General features: G+C 39.6%; 1 protein-coding gene across 1 annotated transcript in view; it reads right to left on the reverse strand.

Moving 5' to 3' along the window:
- Nucleotides 1-9,209, reverse strand: part of LOC107045634 — a 10,197-nt gene extending 988 nt beyond the window's left edge. The window contains exons 1-5 of the mRNA XM_015267955.1: nt 8,651-9,209; nt 7,044-7,111; nt 1,027-2,557; nt 633-964; nt 23-536 (exon numbers count right to left, since the gene is read on the reverse strand). Of these exons, the coding sequence (XP_015123441.1) occupies nt 23-536; nt 633-964; nt 1,027-2,557; nt 7,044-7,111; nt 8,651-9,209 (3,004 nt within the window). The remainder of the gene's footprint in view (nt 1-22; nt 537-632; nt 965-1,026; nt 2,558-7,043; nt 7,112-8,650) is intronic.
- Nucleotides 9,210-17,625: the final 8,416 nt, after the last annotated feature.

The raw sequence follows: 17,625 nt of genomic DNA on the forward strand, positions 1-17,625 counted from the left end.
TCTGGTGCTCTTTGCATATGACCCAAAGTTTCGTACTCGTTGATGAACTCCTTGTACAGCTGGGCATATGCCTGATTATTGGTGAGTTTGCTGACTATAGATCTGAGCTGACGCGAAGCCTTGAATTTCGACTTCCCGAGAGCTGCTGTGGAGGTTTTCAACGGGAGCGTCACTATGTACTGTCCCGTTGAATTTCTGCTGTGTGTAGATCTGAAGTGTTTCTCACACTCCAGCTCGTCTGGTGATAACTCTGAATTTTCTGACTGCTGAACTGGTAACTCTTCCTGGACCCAAAATTTCTGGAGAAGTTCTAGAAGTTGTTCGTTTGAGGAAATTCTTACAGCTGATAGGGAGATCCTCGCTGAACAACCGGTGCAGTTGATTGGATCTGATAGAATCCAACCAAAGACTGTGCGTTGGCCGACGACTTTTGACTGCTTGGACTTGACAACTTCATCTCTGATGATTCGCCCGTAGTTGTCAGCCACTATGATGATATCGATTGGTCCGGGCTTGAGATACTGCTGATCTGCTAGCTGGAGATTTTCTAATGAACCGATGTTCGCTGAGGCACATGAGAACGATGGTAGAATTGCGGTGAGTTTCTTCAATATGTGGGCGCTGATCTAAACCTGTTGATTTCCGTTGATTGCCTGAAGTGTAACTGATACCAATCCTCTCATGCTGCCGGAATTAACTCCTCCAATTCCGATTGATTCCAACGTTGTTGATTTCCTGGACAAGTGCAGTTGATTTACTAGTTTTTCTGAGATGAATGACACCTCTGATTCCTGATCGATGAGGACTCTGGCTCTGGTGGAGAATCCTCGTGGTGATTTCACTGTAACTCGGGCTGTCGCCAACAGCACCGATTGTTGATCTTCTGAAGGTTGATTTGACTGCTGGTTCCCATTGGTCATCTGATTGTTGAGGTTAACTGCTGCTGTTGATGTACTGGGCTTAGCTGTTGAGAATGACCAATGAGAAAGTGAATGTACTGATTATATTAAAGGAACATTCACTTACTCTGGTCCTCGTCGATCCTCTCTTCTGCAGGTCTGTTGGCAGTTCCAGAGAACCCTGCAGCTTCCGAGTCACGACGTGGAGGAGCCCATCCTGTGTACCTGCTGCCTCCGTGGATCAGAGTGTGGTGAGATCCTTTGCACTTGTGGCATTGTTCATCTGAGCTGCACCTGTCTTTTTTGTGCGTGCCCAGGCACCTGAAGCATAGTTTCTTGTCGATGGCCAGGCCGTTTCTCTTTACTGGGTCCAGCTCCTTGAATTGCTGACACTTGTCAACAAAGTGGTTCCCTTTGCACATGGAACACTCTTTCCTTTGGTGACTGTTCTGCTGAGCGCTGTCCTCCACTTGTTGAGTTGCTGCGTAAGCTCCTTTCTTCTTAATAGGTGGTTTGCTGGGAGCGGTGATCTGCTGTCTGGAGTGGAGTTTGGACCCTGCGTTGATACCCCTGGCACAGGACTCCACGAATACGACGAACTCTGTGAGACTGGGGAAATCCTTGGCGTCTCCCAATTTCAACTCCCATTGTCTGAGAGTCTCTGCGTCCAAGGACTTCCTCAGGAGGTGAGCGAACAGCTGTTCAGTTAGGTTCGCTTCTGAAAGGCCGGCCACTGTTCTGAGCTGGTCCAGCGACTCGACCACTGCTGCCACGTTGTCGGTGAGATTCTGTTCCGTGGGTTTGGTGATTTTTGGCAACTCCAGGACTCGATTAAATAAGTACTGTGCCAAAAGTCTGGGATCATCGTACTTCTTTTGGAGCTTTCTCCATGCGTTCTCATAATTCTGATCGCTGATGGGTATCGTAGAGATCAGAGCTGCTGCTGGTCCTCTGAGGCTGCTCTTCAGCCTCACCAATTTCTCCACTGGGGGAATTGTAGATTTGCTGCCCACCAGTGAAGTGAAGAGGTCACTGAACTCCTTCCACTGTGAAGGATTGCCATCAAAAGGCTTGATGTCCAGTCTCTTCAGCTGATCGTGATGTTGAGGACTCGGTGGTGTACTGGGTGACTGAGCTTTCTTAGCTAGTTGACCTCTCAACCTGCTGATGAGCCTGACGCATTGCTTCCTGGTGGTGGCTGCCTGCTCGAATACCCCGTTCGCGAGATACGGGTGATCGTGTGGAATGGACTCGATCAGGCTCCCCTGGATGGTGAGTAATTCTGCCCATTCGGAATCCAGGATCCTATCGTGGCCGTCCAAATCCTCGGAGGTGACATCCTCGTCGGTCATGATGACCTTGGTGAGTTCCTGATAAACCTCCGTAATACTGTCCACCCTGAGCTGTATCTGCCTCAGTTGGATGAGTTGATGCACTGTGAGACCATCCTCTGGAACTTGAATAATCTCGGAGTACCTCTGCTTGACCTCCGAAATTAATTTGTCCCCTTGATTGAGTGTATCTCCATCAGGGGCATTGATGATGACCTTCGGAATTCCAGGTGGTGAGTTTACTGCGCTCGTGGATGGATTAATTTCCTCCTTACTGTCCTGCAATCCTTGTTCAATTACTGTTTCGGAGCCTGACATGGTGATGTACTGTTTTGTTTACAACCTGTCAGATCCCTTGGTAAATGAGTACGAGAGTTTCTACTTTACCGACCGCCTGCGGTTTACCACTCGGTGAGTTGCTGTGTTGCGTCGGTAACTGGTCGTCTCTGCTGCTGTGAGGCGCCGCCTGTTGCTGGGCGCTGGGCCCGCGCTGAGACTGTTCGGCAACACTCGGTGATTCTCGCTGACTCTCGACTCTACGGCACGTTGAGGCACTGGAGGACAATGGTGTTTATACTTCTATTGTCCGGAGAATATAAACACTGGCACAAACACGTCTGAATTTGTCCGTTGAGTTTCTGATGTGAACCCCGAATGTCCGCGTGGGTTTTTCATTGCACTGAATAATTTCACACTACCGATTCCCGAATCCGGCTCGAAGGACCATGTGTTTGGAGGGAAAACTGAATTTAGGGTGGATTGGGAAAGGGGTAGTGGAAATGCCGGTGAAAAACGAACGCACTGAGTCTATAAAAATTATACTGATTTATTCGGTGGAATCGAACCACCTTAGCGTCACTTGTTACACTCTGCTAATTGTCACTTAAATTGATTCAAACTGTTCTGAATTTAACACTGGAGATTTTCTGAACAATATACTGAATAATAGGAGACTGTACTGAGAATTTAAATAGGAGATGTACTGAGAAAACAAAATGTCTCGAACGAGTGATGTACTGACGCTGTTCGCACAACCGAAAGTAGCTTTAGAAAAACGATATACTGCTCGCTCAACTCATTTGCTACGACTCTCTACGACTGACTGTCTGTAACTGACTCTGAGATTCGGTGATTGACTAGGCCTGACCGTTGACCCGAGGTTTCCCGAAGATTTTCGTAAGTGGCCGATCTGTGGTCAACCGTTGATATACTGAATTTTGACTACGTTTTAAACAAACCTTTCTTGTAGTGCAAACTCAGACCTATAAAAAAAGTTATTACAAAAAACTCTCCATCTCTTTTAGATTCGGAGATATCGTCCAAAAACTGAATATCGTAGCCCATTACAGAATTTGATTAAATGGTAAAAACATGAACGATATGTCAAAACATTGTTTTTGGACAATATCGCAGAAAGTAAAGGAGATAGAGAGTTTTTTGTTATAACCTTTTTTGTAGATCCGGTTTTGCACTACAATAAAGGTTCTTACCGAAAAATCGATATTTTACTTCAATCTTGAGATATTGTAAAGAAACTAATTGGTGACTGAATTTAGCGATATTTCTTTGATCAATATGACTGAATCTATGCTAGCCTGGAGAATTTTCATACGAGCTTTTTGCTAGATCTTATTTCGTTCTACAAAAAAGATTGAGACAAAATTTTCCCTATCTCCTTGGGATTCCAAGATATTTTCGAGAAACTAATTTTTTTGGTATGAAACAATATGTGTCGACACACCGTTTTTGGACAATATCTTTTTTTTTTCTTTTATTTAAGCGCAAAACCTACAGATTTATACAGCTGTCAATAGAAAAAAAGAAAGTATATATATAATATAATTTACACCTTATTGTAGTATCAAAGTTGTGACATTTCTTCCTTAAATTGAACATTTCTTTTTTTTCTTTTTTTTTTTTTCCTAAGGATTAGTTAACAATTATAGTTCATTATACATCTATTCGGGCGTCGTTCAGAAAATTCGTGAGGATCTTTATGATTTTTGAGTCGAGTTCTTTTAGCATGGTTTGACTTGAGTACGGAGGATATATTTGGTTTTTGGTAAGTGAATTGTACATGGTTTGTCTAGCTGCGTCGTGGCGTGGACAGTCCCAGAGGACATGGTCCAGGTTTTCACTTGGGTGCCCACATTGGCATTGAGCTGATTCAACAAAATTTTTTCTTTTCAGAGAAGCAGCCAGGTGATAGTGATTGGCTCTGGCTCTGTTGATCCGGACTATTGCCCTTCTGGAGAGCCTTCTATTATGGAACCATGGTTTGCGTTTTCTTTCGTAAAAGTACCTGGTGTACTGTTTTCCCTTGCCAATCACGGTGTTGTCATTAGCTTCTTCGATGCATATTTCCAATGTTTCGTTCAGAGAATCTAGTTTGAATTTTTCGCGAAAGTCGGTAAACGGAAGAGGCAGTGGCGAATTTAGGGGAGAGTCCGTGGCTTCTCCCGCCAACCGATCAGCCTCCTCATTGCCCTCTATTCCCGAGTGTGAGGGAACCCATTCGAACTTTATTACATTTTGGCCATTATTCCTTTGACTAAATCTTGCACAGTTATCCTTGATTTCTAGAATTAATTTGTTTTCCCTCACACCCGGGGTGGGTCGTGATAAGGAGGTGATGGCGCTGAGAGAGTCAGAAAGGATCCTGTAATTCGAGAATGGAGAATCAAGGATAGTTCTGACGGCCTCATTGATCGCCATGCACTCCGCCGTGTATACCGATGCTTGAGGATTAATACTAAAGCTCATGGTTATATTGAGTTCTGGAGAGAAACAAGCCGAGCCAACGGAAACTCCGCCTGACTTCTTACTCCCATCTGTGTACATTGTTATATTATTTTCCATGGTAGGTCTCGCAGTTGGTTCAGCATTCGTAATGTCGTCCTCTTTTGCAGGTGTTGACATAATTGTCTCGTAATTGTAATTATACATGCTAAAATGATTCTCGATACACAGATCAGGAATTAGCGGTACAATTTCACGGATACATTTGTTGATGAGTCGCTTTTTGTTTCGAAAGGAATATTCATAATTATCGACATACTCAGTCAAAGAATGCGAGACCTGTGAGCTTCTGTTGGACATAGCTTTGACAAGGAAGTTTTTACATAAAAACGTTGATCGTTTTTCAATGTAGGGGAGTTTGCTCTCTGCCATAAGGACATTAGTTGGGGTGGAGATTCTGTACCCCATACTAAATCGAATGGCAGAGAATTGAAGTCGTTCAAGCTTTATGGAGTCTTGTTTGGTAGTGGGGAAAGAGATGAATGCACTGTAGTCTATTGCGAATCGGACAAAGGATTTGTGGATGATGAGTAAGGTTTCAGGGTGGGCCCCCCCACCAGGTACCTCGAAGGAATTTTATTATGTTTAGGGACTTCAGTGAAGATTTGAGAACGTTGGCTAGCTGTGGCTTAAATGTCAATCTCTGATCGAATGTAACACCTAGGAATCTCGCCTCAGACGAACATTTTATGGCATGATCATCAATTCGGATTTTAGTATTAGTGGGTGCCTTTTTTCTTTGGTGGAAATGTACTAGTTGGGTTTTGGCTGGCGATAAAGTGAGACCGATTTCCCGTAAATTATTGTCAATAGTTTTTACTGAGTTCTCCATTAGATTCTTCATGGTGGCGACAGAGGTAGAGCTGGTATAGATAGCCAGATCATCAGCGAATTGGGAAATTATTACATTCTCCGGAAGATTATTGATAATGGAGGACACGTATATGATGTAGAGCAGGGGGGAGAGGGCTCCCTCCTGCGGAATTCCTTTGTAAACATGTCTAGGTGTCGAGTTGTACGGAGACAAGATTTGTTTTTCATACGTAAGGAATTGCACGAATTTCACGATTGACAGGGGGCATCCTATCGCAGCTAATTTATCGAGGAGTATTTGGGAATTGACGTCATCGAATGCCGATTTCACGTCTAGGAATGCCGCCAGAGATTCTTGGTTTTTGTGTAAGTTGGTATCGACGTATAGGAGGACATTGGTTAGGTTATCATGGCAGGATCTGCCTTTACGGAAGCCGCTCTGGGAGTCTGGGAGACGGTCAGTGAATTCGACCCACCACTGCAGTCGGTTTTTAATTAGGATTTCTAGGAGTTTGCATAGGCAGGAGGTGAGGGCAATGGGTCTGACCCCATTGCCACCAGGTTTTGGAATAAAATGGAGGTATTGTTTTGACCAGTCTGTGGGAAAATTGGAGGTGGTGAACATTTCGTTAAAAATGTCTAGGAGGAGTAGGTGATATTTCAAGGGGATTTTTTTAAGTGCAGTGTAATCGAGACCGTCCATTCCTGGGGCGGACTTATTGCGACGAGAGCTCAGCGCAAGATTGAATTCAGCGTACGTGAACGGTGCTTCCAAAGTTTCATTCTGTTTGCAGAGGGGGAGGTATTGAGGATCGGAGGGTACCCACGAGGGACTAATAGAATTTAGAGATGTCTCGACTAACTCATCTGTTTTGGCGTTTACTCTTATATTAATGGGGCTGTTGTTGACCTAGCTGTTTTTAAAAATTTTGCAGGAATTCCACACATAAGTGCCGCTTTTTCTGATATCGATAGTCTCTGCAAAAGATCTGAAGCTTGTTTTTTTCTTTTTTTTAAAAAGCTTACACGCTGCTCTAACTGCCCTCCTGTGATGCGCGTAATCTTCAGGGGATTTCGTAGCTTTCCATGTCGCGATGGTCTCGATTCGGTATTCCCGAGCCCTGGTACACTCAATGTCCCACCAGTGCACGGGATTTCGATGGTGTGAGGGTTTAACAAGGGTCTTGTGTGGGGTATTCACCTGTATGGCCTCAGATACGTGGCTAACGAATTCATCATATTTACCAATAGCCGAGAGTCCTTCGTAATCTGGATTCACAAAGGTTGTTTCAAAGGAGTTGAGTAGAGATTTTTTGAGGGAACCCCAGTCGGTTCTGACTGAGGATAGCTTGAACGACTTTTTAATATATATGTGCTTTTCAATGACAACTTGGGTGAGAACGGGGAAGTGATCCGACCCATGGGTTTCGTCTTCCACTGAGACTTTGAGATTATTGGCTAGCGAGGATGTTGATAGTACGAGGTCTATATTGGATTCACTATGTTCATCAAAACGTGTAATAGTGTCTGGGTTGTGTATAACTAAATCATGTCTTTCTGTGGAGTCGAATAATTTATCACCATTCTGCTTGGATTCTTTACAGTTCCAAGCTGGATGGTGGGCATTGAAGTCGCCCATTAGAATTGACTGGTCAGGAGGAGAGGATAAAGAACAGATTTTGTCCCAGTCGGAAGGGGGAATTGTTGTGTGGGGTGGTTTATAGAAGGCATAGAGTTTTATTGCAGGAAGAGAGTTGGTGATCTTAAAACCAATCGATTCTATTAGTCTGTCTGAGATATCTGGCGTTTCAATTTGTTCGTAAGTTATGTTTTTTCTAATAGCTACTAGCAGGCCACCTCCCGTATTGTACTGTCTATCTTGCCTAATTATATAAAAGCCTGGAAAATTGCGCTCGCGAGTGTCTTCTCGTCTGAGACGAGTTTCAGCGCATATCAAAATGTCTATTTCTTGTACCATCGTTTGTAGTTCTGGCTGGCGGAGATCAAAGGTGCGGCAGTTCCAATATAAAATTTTTAGGGTTCTACGTACGATGGAAGATCCTGGTGGCTGTAAGGCGTTCGGATGGCTCTGAAGATCTGAATGTAAGCTGGAGCTGGATGAAGATGAATATTCTGTGTGTTCTGCCATTGTGTTTCTATTCACTCCCGACGTCGTTATCAGTGCTCCATCGTCTCAGCCGGAGAATCCAGCTGACCTTTGGAGCTTTGGGGTTCAACTTGGTGTTTATGAAGCAAGTTAACTATCTTCGCTGCCCGAGTTCTCATGGTCTTGGTGGGTAGTTTTGTCCTAACGTAGTCTACCATTGTTGACAGAGCCGTAATGAGTGGTGCCCAGTGCTTTCAAGATCTTCTTCTTGGCTCCTGGTCCCTACATTGGTGATATTGGTTGGGGCAGAGGGGAAGAGGGAATTGTTTTCGTGGGATCTCGGATGAATTGGTTTAAGAGGTGGGAAATTCGGAGGTGTCTTGTCCGTGTGATGCTCGTTGTTGTCGTTGAGGATAGAAACATCTGTGTAATTTTCGCTGCTGTCGTTGAGGATAGTGTTGTCAAGTGATAGTTCCATAGGAGGGGGGTTGGTTGGTGTGTCACTCATTTGCTCAGGGGGGGGGGCAGTACCTCGCCTGCGTTTATTGGGTGAGGTAGATTCAATTGATCGTTAGGTCTTAGGGAATATGTTTGTGTCTTTTGTTGTGTTCTCCTTGGGCAGTTCCTGGCAATATGCTCCTCTTGTTTACATTCAAAGCAAGCAGTCGGGTCAGCACTAATGTAAATAAAGGTGACTTTACCTAAAATGGTAGCTTCGATACGTTCGGGTAGTTTGTGAACATCCTCAGAAGCAATGTAAGTTTGTCGCTTCTGGTACATGAGATGGGTAATACTTTTATTTTTGAAGCCAGCCCTCAGTTTTGTGATGGGAGTTGTCAGTTTAATCCCCTCATTGGATAACACCTTTTCCAGGAAACTGTCCTCGACCTGTGGAAACACGTGGCTGAATAGGACTCTCTTGTTCCTGGTGACGTAGGGCCGTATGTAAATTCTCTGCCCCGCTACTACGATGTATTTCTTGGAATTCACGAGTTCGTCCACTGTTCTCTGACTGTCCAACCAAACAATGATTCGGCCACCATATATCACGTCTGTATTGAGCATTTTCGGGATAGGAACAATTTCAGTGAGCGCCATTATGTAATCTTCGTGGGTTGCGTTTGCACTTCTTTCCAGTATAATCGCTTGTTCGAAAACAAGTTTACTGGGGGATTTTGCCATATCGACGTATGAGGTCCTCGACGCATTCTGGAGTGTAACACTAGCTGTGGGTACTTCGCTTTGGGTGTTCATCGCCATTAGCAGGTCCTATCCAGATGGACCAACTAATCGTGTAACTATTGTTATAGACTATAAGTGGTTATTTCACTCGGTCACGAAACAAGAAAGCTCTTGTCATTTGGGCGACACTTCAAACACGCGGAGCGCTTGCTGGACACGTCTGTACGCTACGGTGTCTCGAGTGAGACTCCAGGACAATATCTCTGAGAATGTAGGAGATAGAGATTTTTTTGTAACGACTTTTTTTGTAGATCTAGTTTCGCACCACAAGAAAAGTCTTTACCAAGAAAACGATATTTTGCTTTGATTCTATGATATTGTGAGAAAACTAATTGGTAACTGAATTTGGCGACGTTTCATTGATGAATATCACTGAATCTATGCTAGACACAAAAATTCTTATAGAAGCTTTTTTGTAGGTCTTATTCTGCTCTACAAAAAAATCTTAACCAAAATTTCTCTGTTTCCTTTGGATTCCATGATATTTTTGAAAAACTCATTTTTTTAGGACTAAATTTTGTTTTTCTCTGCATTTTACCCCTGAAACAGTGAGAGCACCAAAATTAAAAATATGTTCTCGTTGCAAAATTTCCTGAACATTTAGATAACCATATAAAAAATGGAAAAAACTTTAGGGAACGACCCCAAATGGCTGTTTGAAACTTTATTTTTGAGTTTCCCATGCCTAAATGTATACATAGATTCTATGTTTTTTTCAAAAAGCTGAGAAAATTTGCGACGAAATTTATGGGTTCAATTTTTTTTGTCGGTTACAGTGGTTTGTAATTGTAATTGAAAAAAAACAAGTTTTTAGGAGAAAAAAAAAATCTTCCATATCTCCGCAAAAAATTGAGATAGAGACCTCCGGTTACGCTCATTTTACTCCATTTGGACTATAGTTTTCGATAAAAAATTTAAAAAAACCTTTCAAAATTTGAAGGCTTTTTTTTATATATAGAATTGGCGGATTCGCTCATATGGAAAAAGGCAATATCTATGAACATTCTTTTCAAAAGGAAATTTCTAATAAAAACTTACAAGAAAGTCACTTAATTTTGCCATAAAAATTGGTTCAAAAAATCAATAATTCTCCGAGAAAAAACCTGACAGAATAAGGAATTCCTTTATAGAATAATAAATATGAATAAGTCATTTTGCTATAGGCGAATGTCTATTCGTGAATGCACGGGAAAGTTGAATGAAGGAAAATTGATTGCAAAAAAAAACAGAGAATCCCACAATAGATTTTCGATAAGAACCGAATGGGATTTCTATAGGTTTCCAATGAAAATTCAGCGAAATCTCTTAGAGAAAACATTAAATTTTCTATCAAATCCCTTCATAAGTAATGAAATAAGCGCAACTAATTAATTCTCTAATTTTTTTTCACACAATATCTTTCCTCAGATATTCTCATTGAAGAGGTTTGGTGCGATTTCCATAGAAGATGTTGTTTGAAGATATTTAATCAGATGTGGTCAAAGATTCCGGTTTCCATAAAACTGTTGAGTATAATCTCCATAAGTTCTTTCCCCTGTAATTTCATTGATTTTTCACGATGAAAACCGAAAATCCATGTCCCAGAATTCTCATAGAAGAAATCTCACTGCGATTAGTGGAATAAAAAAATCTGAATCTATAGATATTCTTCTATTTTTGAAAGGATTGATGACAAAAAATATATCGAATTTTTGAATAAAATTAAGTTCGAATTCTAATAGAGTTCCGATAAATATTTAACAGCATCTCTTGAAGAAAATGCTAAAGTTTCTATTACATGGTTTCATAAATGATGTTATAAACGCAGCTGATGAATTCTATTGATTTTTTCCCTAGAATATCTTTCATTCAAGAAAAGATATGCAGGTATGCAGCAGAATTAATTTCATGTCAGTCTCCAAAAAATAATAAAAAGGTCAAAGAAATACGATCACAATTTCCATCAAAGTCATTAGGTGTTTCCATAAAAATTTTTGCGTATATCATCATGCACGACTGTTCCCTACTTTTTATTTAACCATTTCGATTTTACAGATGAGTGTATATCAAGGAGCTCATGCACAGAAGCACCAGTGAATCCAGAAGTACTCGTTGCCTCTATTGATGAAAGCAATCAAAAGAATCTTGAAAAGCCTAATCTTGATGAGACATACATACTTCCCGCAACTTCAACCGCCGTAACTCCACAAAACTACGTTTTAAACGAAACGGATGAGCCTGTTTCGACAACTTCACGAGATAATGATATGTCACAACTTCATCTCAAGTCCCCAATAAATAAAACCAAATACGTTGACAAAGAGCATGATGGTTTTATTTCACCAGCATCAGCATCTCTAAACGTAGCAGAAGAAACTGAGCAAGTTATCGTACAGGCGAATGATGATGACCATAACTCTAATCAGGGACATCAAGGAGCTTCGGAAAGGTCGAGGAGATTTGATTATAAAACCAAACAACAACGTGAGTCAACTGGAGAAAATATGGATCTCAATGAGTCACTCGCCACTGGTGCAGGTGGAGTGAGGATTGGAGTACAATCGGAGAAATTGCAGAAGGAAAGGAAGGAATCTTCATCTACAGAGGGTGGAAATTCTGCTAGAATTCCGCTGAACTTGCAATCTCCCAAATCATCAAGTAGTAAGAAGCAGAAGAAAAGTAATTCATATAAGAGTGTGATATTCACACATTATTTGAGATAACTTCGTCAATTTTTTGTGTGCCAATGTTTTTTTCCCTTGAAAATTCTCACTTAGTTGGGATTTTCCATACTATTCTCTCAACATTCAGAACACTTACAATTTTGTTTTCGATTTCTCTGAACATAAATGCAGGCAAAAAGTCTATCTTTGATACTCTCCAACTCTCAATGCAATTCCATATTTCCTAAGAAGTAAAAAAAAATATTCTTATTTTCATTAGTTATTCCCAAGTGCAATTCCTCGTTTTTTCGTTCACATATTGTTCCATTCGCCTGATATAATCGAAAATGCCTTGAAATTTAGAAAAATCGAATTTTTCCATTGTTCAATCAACAACAGATTTTTTGTGCTTGTTCTTCGCCAAATCTTTTCTTTCTATTCTTTCATCATTACTTTCCTCCTCTCTCGAAGTTTCGAAAAAGAAAACTTGATATGGCGAAGAAAAATAGATTTTCGTGAATGGTGATAAAACAATTCGTAAACATTAGCACTATGAGAATTCTGAAGATACAAAACCATACGAATAATTGGCAACAATTATGCCCTTATTTACTTAAAAGTCCATTGTCATTTATTTTTTCCATTCCTTCAGGTAACTTCTCGAGCAGGTTGGTTCATCAGAAAACAGTCATTCCCGAAATGCCTAGCAAGCCATTGGAGGCGGAGTATTATCAGGATCCTAGCCAACAAGAAAGCAGTTGCAGAAGTAACCTTCCTATCAACACCCCCCTGGGGTATCTTGGAAAGACGACCAATGAACAATCTATATATGATCTTCATCACAAGATAACATGTAATCTCGAAATCTCTGTTGGAAAAGCCATCACTCAAGGTGTACCAGAGGATGTCACAAAATTTGGGAGGAAGAGAAAACGAGAAGAGAGGTCAGCGCCAAAAATCGGGAGCGATGAAATTGTGAATATAGCATTATCAAAAAAATTGAAAAGAAGCGATTTCGTTAAGAAGAAAGAGCCTGCCAAATATAAAAGTACAACTAAATTCACATATAACACTCGACAGAAAGATGGAAATGCGAAAAAATCGATGCACTCATCTGCAGAATCGGAATCAGGAGATGCATCGAGTGGTTCTGAGGAATGCTACAACAACGAGTCTGAGTCGCAGAGGAGAAGGAGAATGATAGCGGATTTTGACGAATCGGGTGACGATGATGATGATAAAGAATATGAACCAAGTGGCGAGGAAGAGAATTCATCGGTGGATGAGGAAAATTGGGTGTCAGAGTATGAGAACCTTGAGGAGGAGCTGAGAGTAGAGAAAGAATTTTCAGAATCCCTCAATATCACTCTTGGAGATAATATTCAAGCTTCTGCTCCAGATGATAGGGAACTTTTTGTAGACCAATGTTCATCAACAACGAAGAGACACTTTTGTTTGTATTGCAAAAGATTCCAAACTAAATTGGCACGACATCTACAACTCAAGCATTCAGATGAAGCTGAAGTAAAAAAATTCTTGGCTCTTCCACCCAAAAATCGAGAACGACTGGAGATAATTGCTACAATCAGGAAAAATGGTGATCATCTCTATAACACCGATCGACAATTTAATAATGGACAACTCGTTGTCTGCAGACGTCCATCTGTGAAGAAACAGAAGAAAGTTGAAGACTATATAGCTTGTGGTAATTGCAAAGGCCAGTATACCAGGAGTAATATTCGTCAACATTGGGGGAAGTGCACCGATAAAAATGGGAAGCACGAGAGTATTGTTCTTGTGCAGGGGAAGAAAATATCCGCAAGAGTTCATGAAAAGGCAAGTATGGATGTTAGAAAACACATCTTTCCATATCTCCGTGAAGACGAGGTTGTACGAAGTGTCAGGTACGATGAATTGATCATAATATTTTTGAATACACAATGTGAGAAGTATGGCACTCATGAATATCTCTACCAAATGATCCGTGCAAGGCTGCGTCTCCAATAAACAAAACGTTAAATTAATCAAGTTTAATTAAACGTGACTTGAGAAACAAAAAAAAAATGATAAAAACATGGAAACAAGAACGCAATGAATTACAGTAGCAAAGTGGTCAAGTAAGATATGTCACTTTTGACTATCGACAAGGTTTCAAAGAATATCGCGGAATCTCCGGAAGATAGCAAAAAATTTATTATAAATTTGTTGTGGGGCCAATTGAGTTCTACACCAAATGTAGTTATAAAAATTCCACTATCTCCCTTAGATTAGGAAATATCCCTCAAAAAATAACCTGTGAGAAGTATATTTATTCTGTCAAATGTTTATTGCAAAACTGCGGAAACATTCTAAAATTCGTATTAGAACAAAAAACCAATAGAATATGCAACACAATTTTTAAATAGAATACGCATAGAATCTTTAATGAAAGCGAATGGCGAATTCATTAGTTTTACTTTATTTTCGTCCACGGATTAAATTATGTAATGCAAACACCTGAAGAACTGGTTAGAAAATTCTATTGGATTTGTAGCAAACATTCTATTAGTCATGGGTCGGATTATATTGCAATGTTCAATAGAAAAAGTCAAAAACTATCTCTCGAATACTTTCAAATTTTTTAAATAGGCTAGTTCAGAGGAATGTTTATTTTTGAAAATTTTCCGTTTGTTGTCAATAATTGCAGTCCTATTTGTCCAATTTTGCTTTATTAGGCGTAGAAATTTTTCACTTTTTATCGCCTGTAGGAAAATTTCCAGAAATTTCTTGTAGATCACTAAATGCTCATAATAATGAATTATTTAAAAAATTATGAAAAAATGGAATTGTGCAAACTTTTGCACTTGTGATTTGCAGAATTTTCTGCAGTGATTCTTACAATCATAACAAGTAGTTCGAGCTGTCATGAAACTTGGGTAACCTCCTGAATCTATTTTATTTTCGATGTTCTCTCTTCACAAACCCGCAAATTTGGTAAAAACACCACTAAATGACTTTGTGTGAAGCGCATTTGACTGCACACCCAAACAATACATATTTTTTGGATCCATAATCGAACTCATTTAACAGTATTTTTTCCAATTTCTCGAAATTCCGAAGAGGAATTATGGAAAAAAAAAGTAGATCCAAGAGGCCCCCAACTTGCACGTCGGTTCGAAATACTTGTTTGAATAATAAGAATTTTTAATAAAACCGTTTAAAAATGGAATCAGTCAGAAATGGGACAATTTGCAGGATTCGACTTTTTCCACTTTTTTCTTGTAAATGGTTTATTATGACTATCTAAGAATCGCAAAAAAATACTAGAAATAGTTCTACAGGTGATAACAAATGGGAAAGTTTACAACTAACAAATTAAAATCGGACAAACAGAACTGAACTTATTGGAAAAAAATGAAAACCAGCAGATGTGAGCATACGCCAGCGAGCACGTGACAGTGAGTGTGTAATTGAGTGAATTTTTTAATCTTCCATTCATCGCTATCAACTATATTTTTATCAAATGTTTTCGTAAACTTGAGAGTTACTCCTTTTCGCTTCTTGAACATAACATCCGTTAGGAAATCGCTTGTACAGTTCCACTCTGGAAATTTCGAGGTAATTTTTGTATCCAAAATTTTCGAATTTGTCTACTTAACTGTCTAATTTAATTTTTTCTCAATTTATGGTTAATATGGTTGAGAGATACTCCAAAAAGACTGCTTTTTTGCCACCCAGGGGCCCTGTGGAGATGGTTACTAAAGTTTTTTCGTATTGCTGTATATCCACGAAACCTCCAAGATGATGTCACGTATTCATACGTGTCTTCTCCCAGAAAAATTGAAATATTTAATTTTGATGAAATTGTAACTGATTCTATAAAAAATTTCAGAACTAACATTTCACTACATGAATTCTATATTTTTCGCAAAATTTACTTGTCCAATCGATAGACTAACCCAAAATAAATATACAAGTTACTTACTTTCTCTTCGATAAAATCAACACTTTCTGAATTATGACCCTCGAGAGTTCCCATTCTCGAAATCCTGTTAACTCCTACACATCCAGACACCAGGAATACTTGGACCCTCCGATGGTCCATTCATGGCTCTCAAAGAAACTCCTGATGACGCTTCTCGTTCTCCAGAAACTGAAATATATCCTCAACTTATGAAAATAAATCTTGGTTATTTTTAATCTCGACGAGAATATTGATAAAAAAATGAATGAATATTCTGAAGAAGTTTTTCTGCATGTAAAAATTAATATTCTTATCGAAAACATGAAAAACTTAATCCCGAAAGCAAAGAAACGTTAAACCAACCAAATCCGCCGGAAATGGTAAAATATTGAGCTATGAGAATGGAAATATTTGATAAAAACTCAAAGCTGATACTTACTCAAGAGGAACCTAACCTATACCTGTCACCATGCCCTGTCCCATACAAACATTCATCCTTGAAGGTCTTAATGATCCCTTGTAACCTGGAAAACAAAAACAAAAATTATTCAAGTTAATTATTTCCATACCCGGAAACACGTAGAATTCAGAACAATAAAATATCGTGAAATGATTACTTATCGGAACAGTCTTCTGAGGGATATCACGCATTTCCCCGTCGGAATAATTCGAACATTTTCTTCCTACTGGAATCCACCTTTGAGAATATCCCATCTCCCCAATAGCACGACAACTGAAACAAAATAGAATCAATCAGCCTAACATTTAGAAATAATTTTGAGACGATAACAATTGCACTTAACACAAAAATCCGATGCAAAACATGACTGTCTAGTAACAAGTCATGTTACTAGATTTCCCCTAGAGTAACTAGTGCCGAAAACACTAAGATACTAGAGTATCGGAAATTCCCTGAAACTCGACTGAGGTGCCACTCAGCATAAGAAACAATCAGATGACTTTGATACATCTCTATCTTTCTCTCGCTCTCTCTTTCCCTCTCGCTCTGAGACAGGAATATACAACCTGCAATAAACCACATCAAAAAATTAAAAACAAAAGGAAATCATTTCAGAAATCACCAAATTGGGCATCAAACCTAGAAATTTTCAATCAAATGAAGTAAAAACAATCAAATTTTCATCGTATAATGGGAATCCAAAAGTTACTACCCACATAGCAAAATTTACCGATGGTTTATAATTATGAGTAAATCAATCAATGTTTTATCAGCAAATTGGCTAATAATTCAACAGCATCTTGTCGAAATAATGACGACTAATTTAGCTGATATTAAAATTTTTACAAAGTTAAGTTATCAGCGATGTTTGCGGCAAATTGGCGATTGGAATTATCCGATAATTTAGAGATAAAGTTGGTGAAATTTTGCGTCAGAATTAATCAACAAATGAGCTACAAAATAACGACAAATTCTGGTATTCTCGTACACAAAAAAAAATAATTTCAGATATTGTCAGCGCTACAGCGAAATTATCCGTAAATTTGCAGTAAAAAAAATCATATTTGTTGGGACTAAAACTTTTATGCAGTGAAATTATCAGAGATATTTGCTGCAAATTTGCGGCAAGAGTTATCCGGGAGCTTGAAGAAAAAGTTGATACAATTGTGTGGTGCAGTTTATCAACAAATTATCAGCAAAATAACATCAGTCGTTCCACCCATGCATTTTTCTCTGTAAAATTTTCATAGTCTCCGAGGTAATTTAGGTGACTCTTACGTTTTTAGGTGCGCTGATTCTGGATTTGTCGGTGAGTCTTGTGCAAGATGAGCGATTCAATTGTTATAAATTATCTAATCGTTTCGAAACACGTTATCTCGCAAACGATGG

The sequence above is a fragment of the Diachasma alloeum genome, unplaced genomic scaffold (genome assembly GCF_001412515.2).
Source record: "Diachasma alloeum isolate Michigan unplaced genomic scaffold, Dall2.0 Dall_scaffold_01032, whole genome shotgun sequence".
NCBI classification, from domain to species: domain Eukaryota; kingdom Metazoa; phylum Arthropoda; class Insecta; order Hymenoptera; family Braconidae; genus Diachasma; species Diachasma alloeum.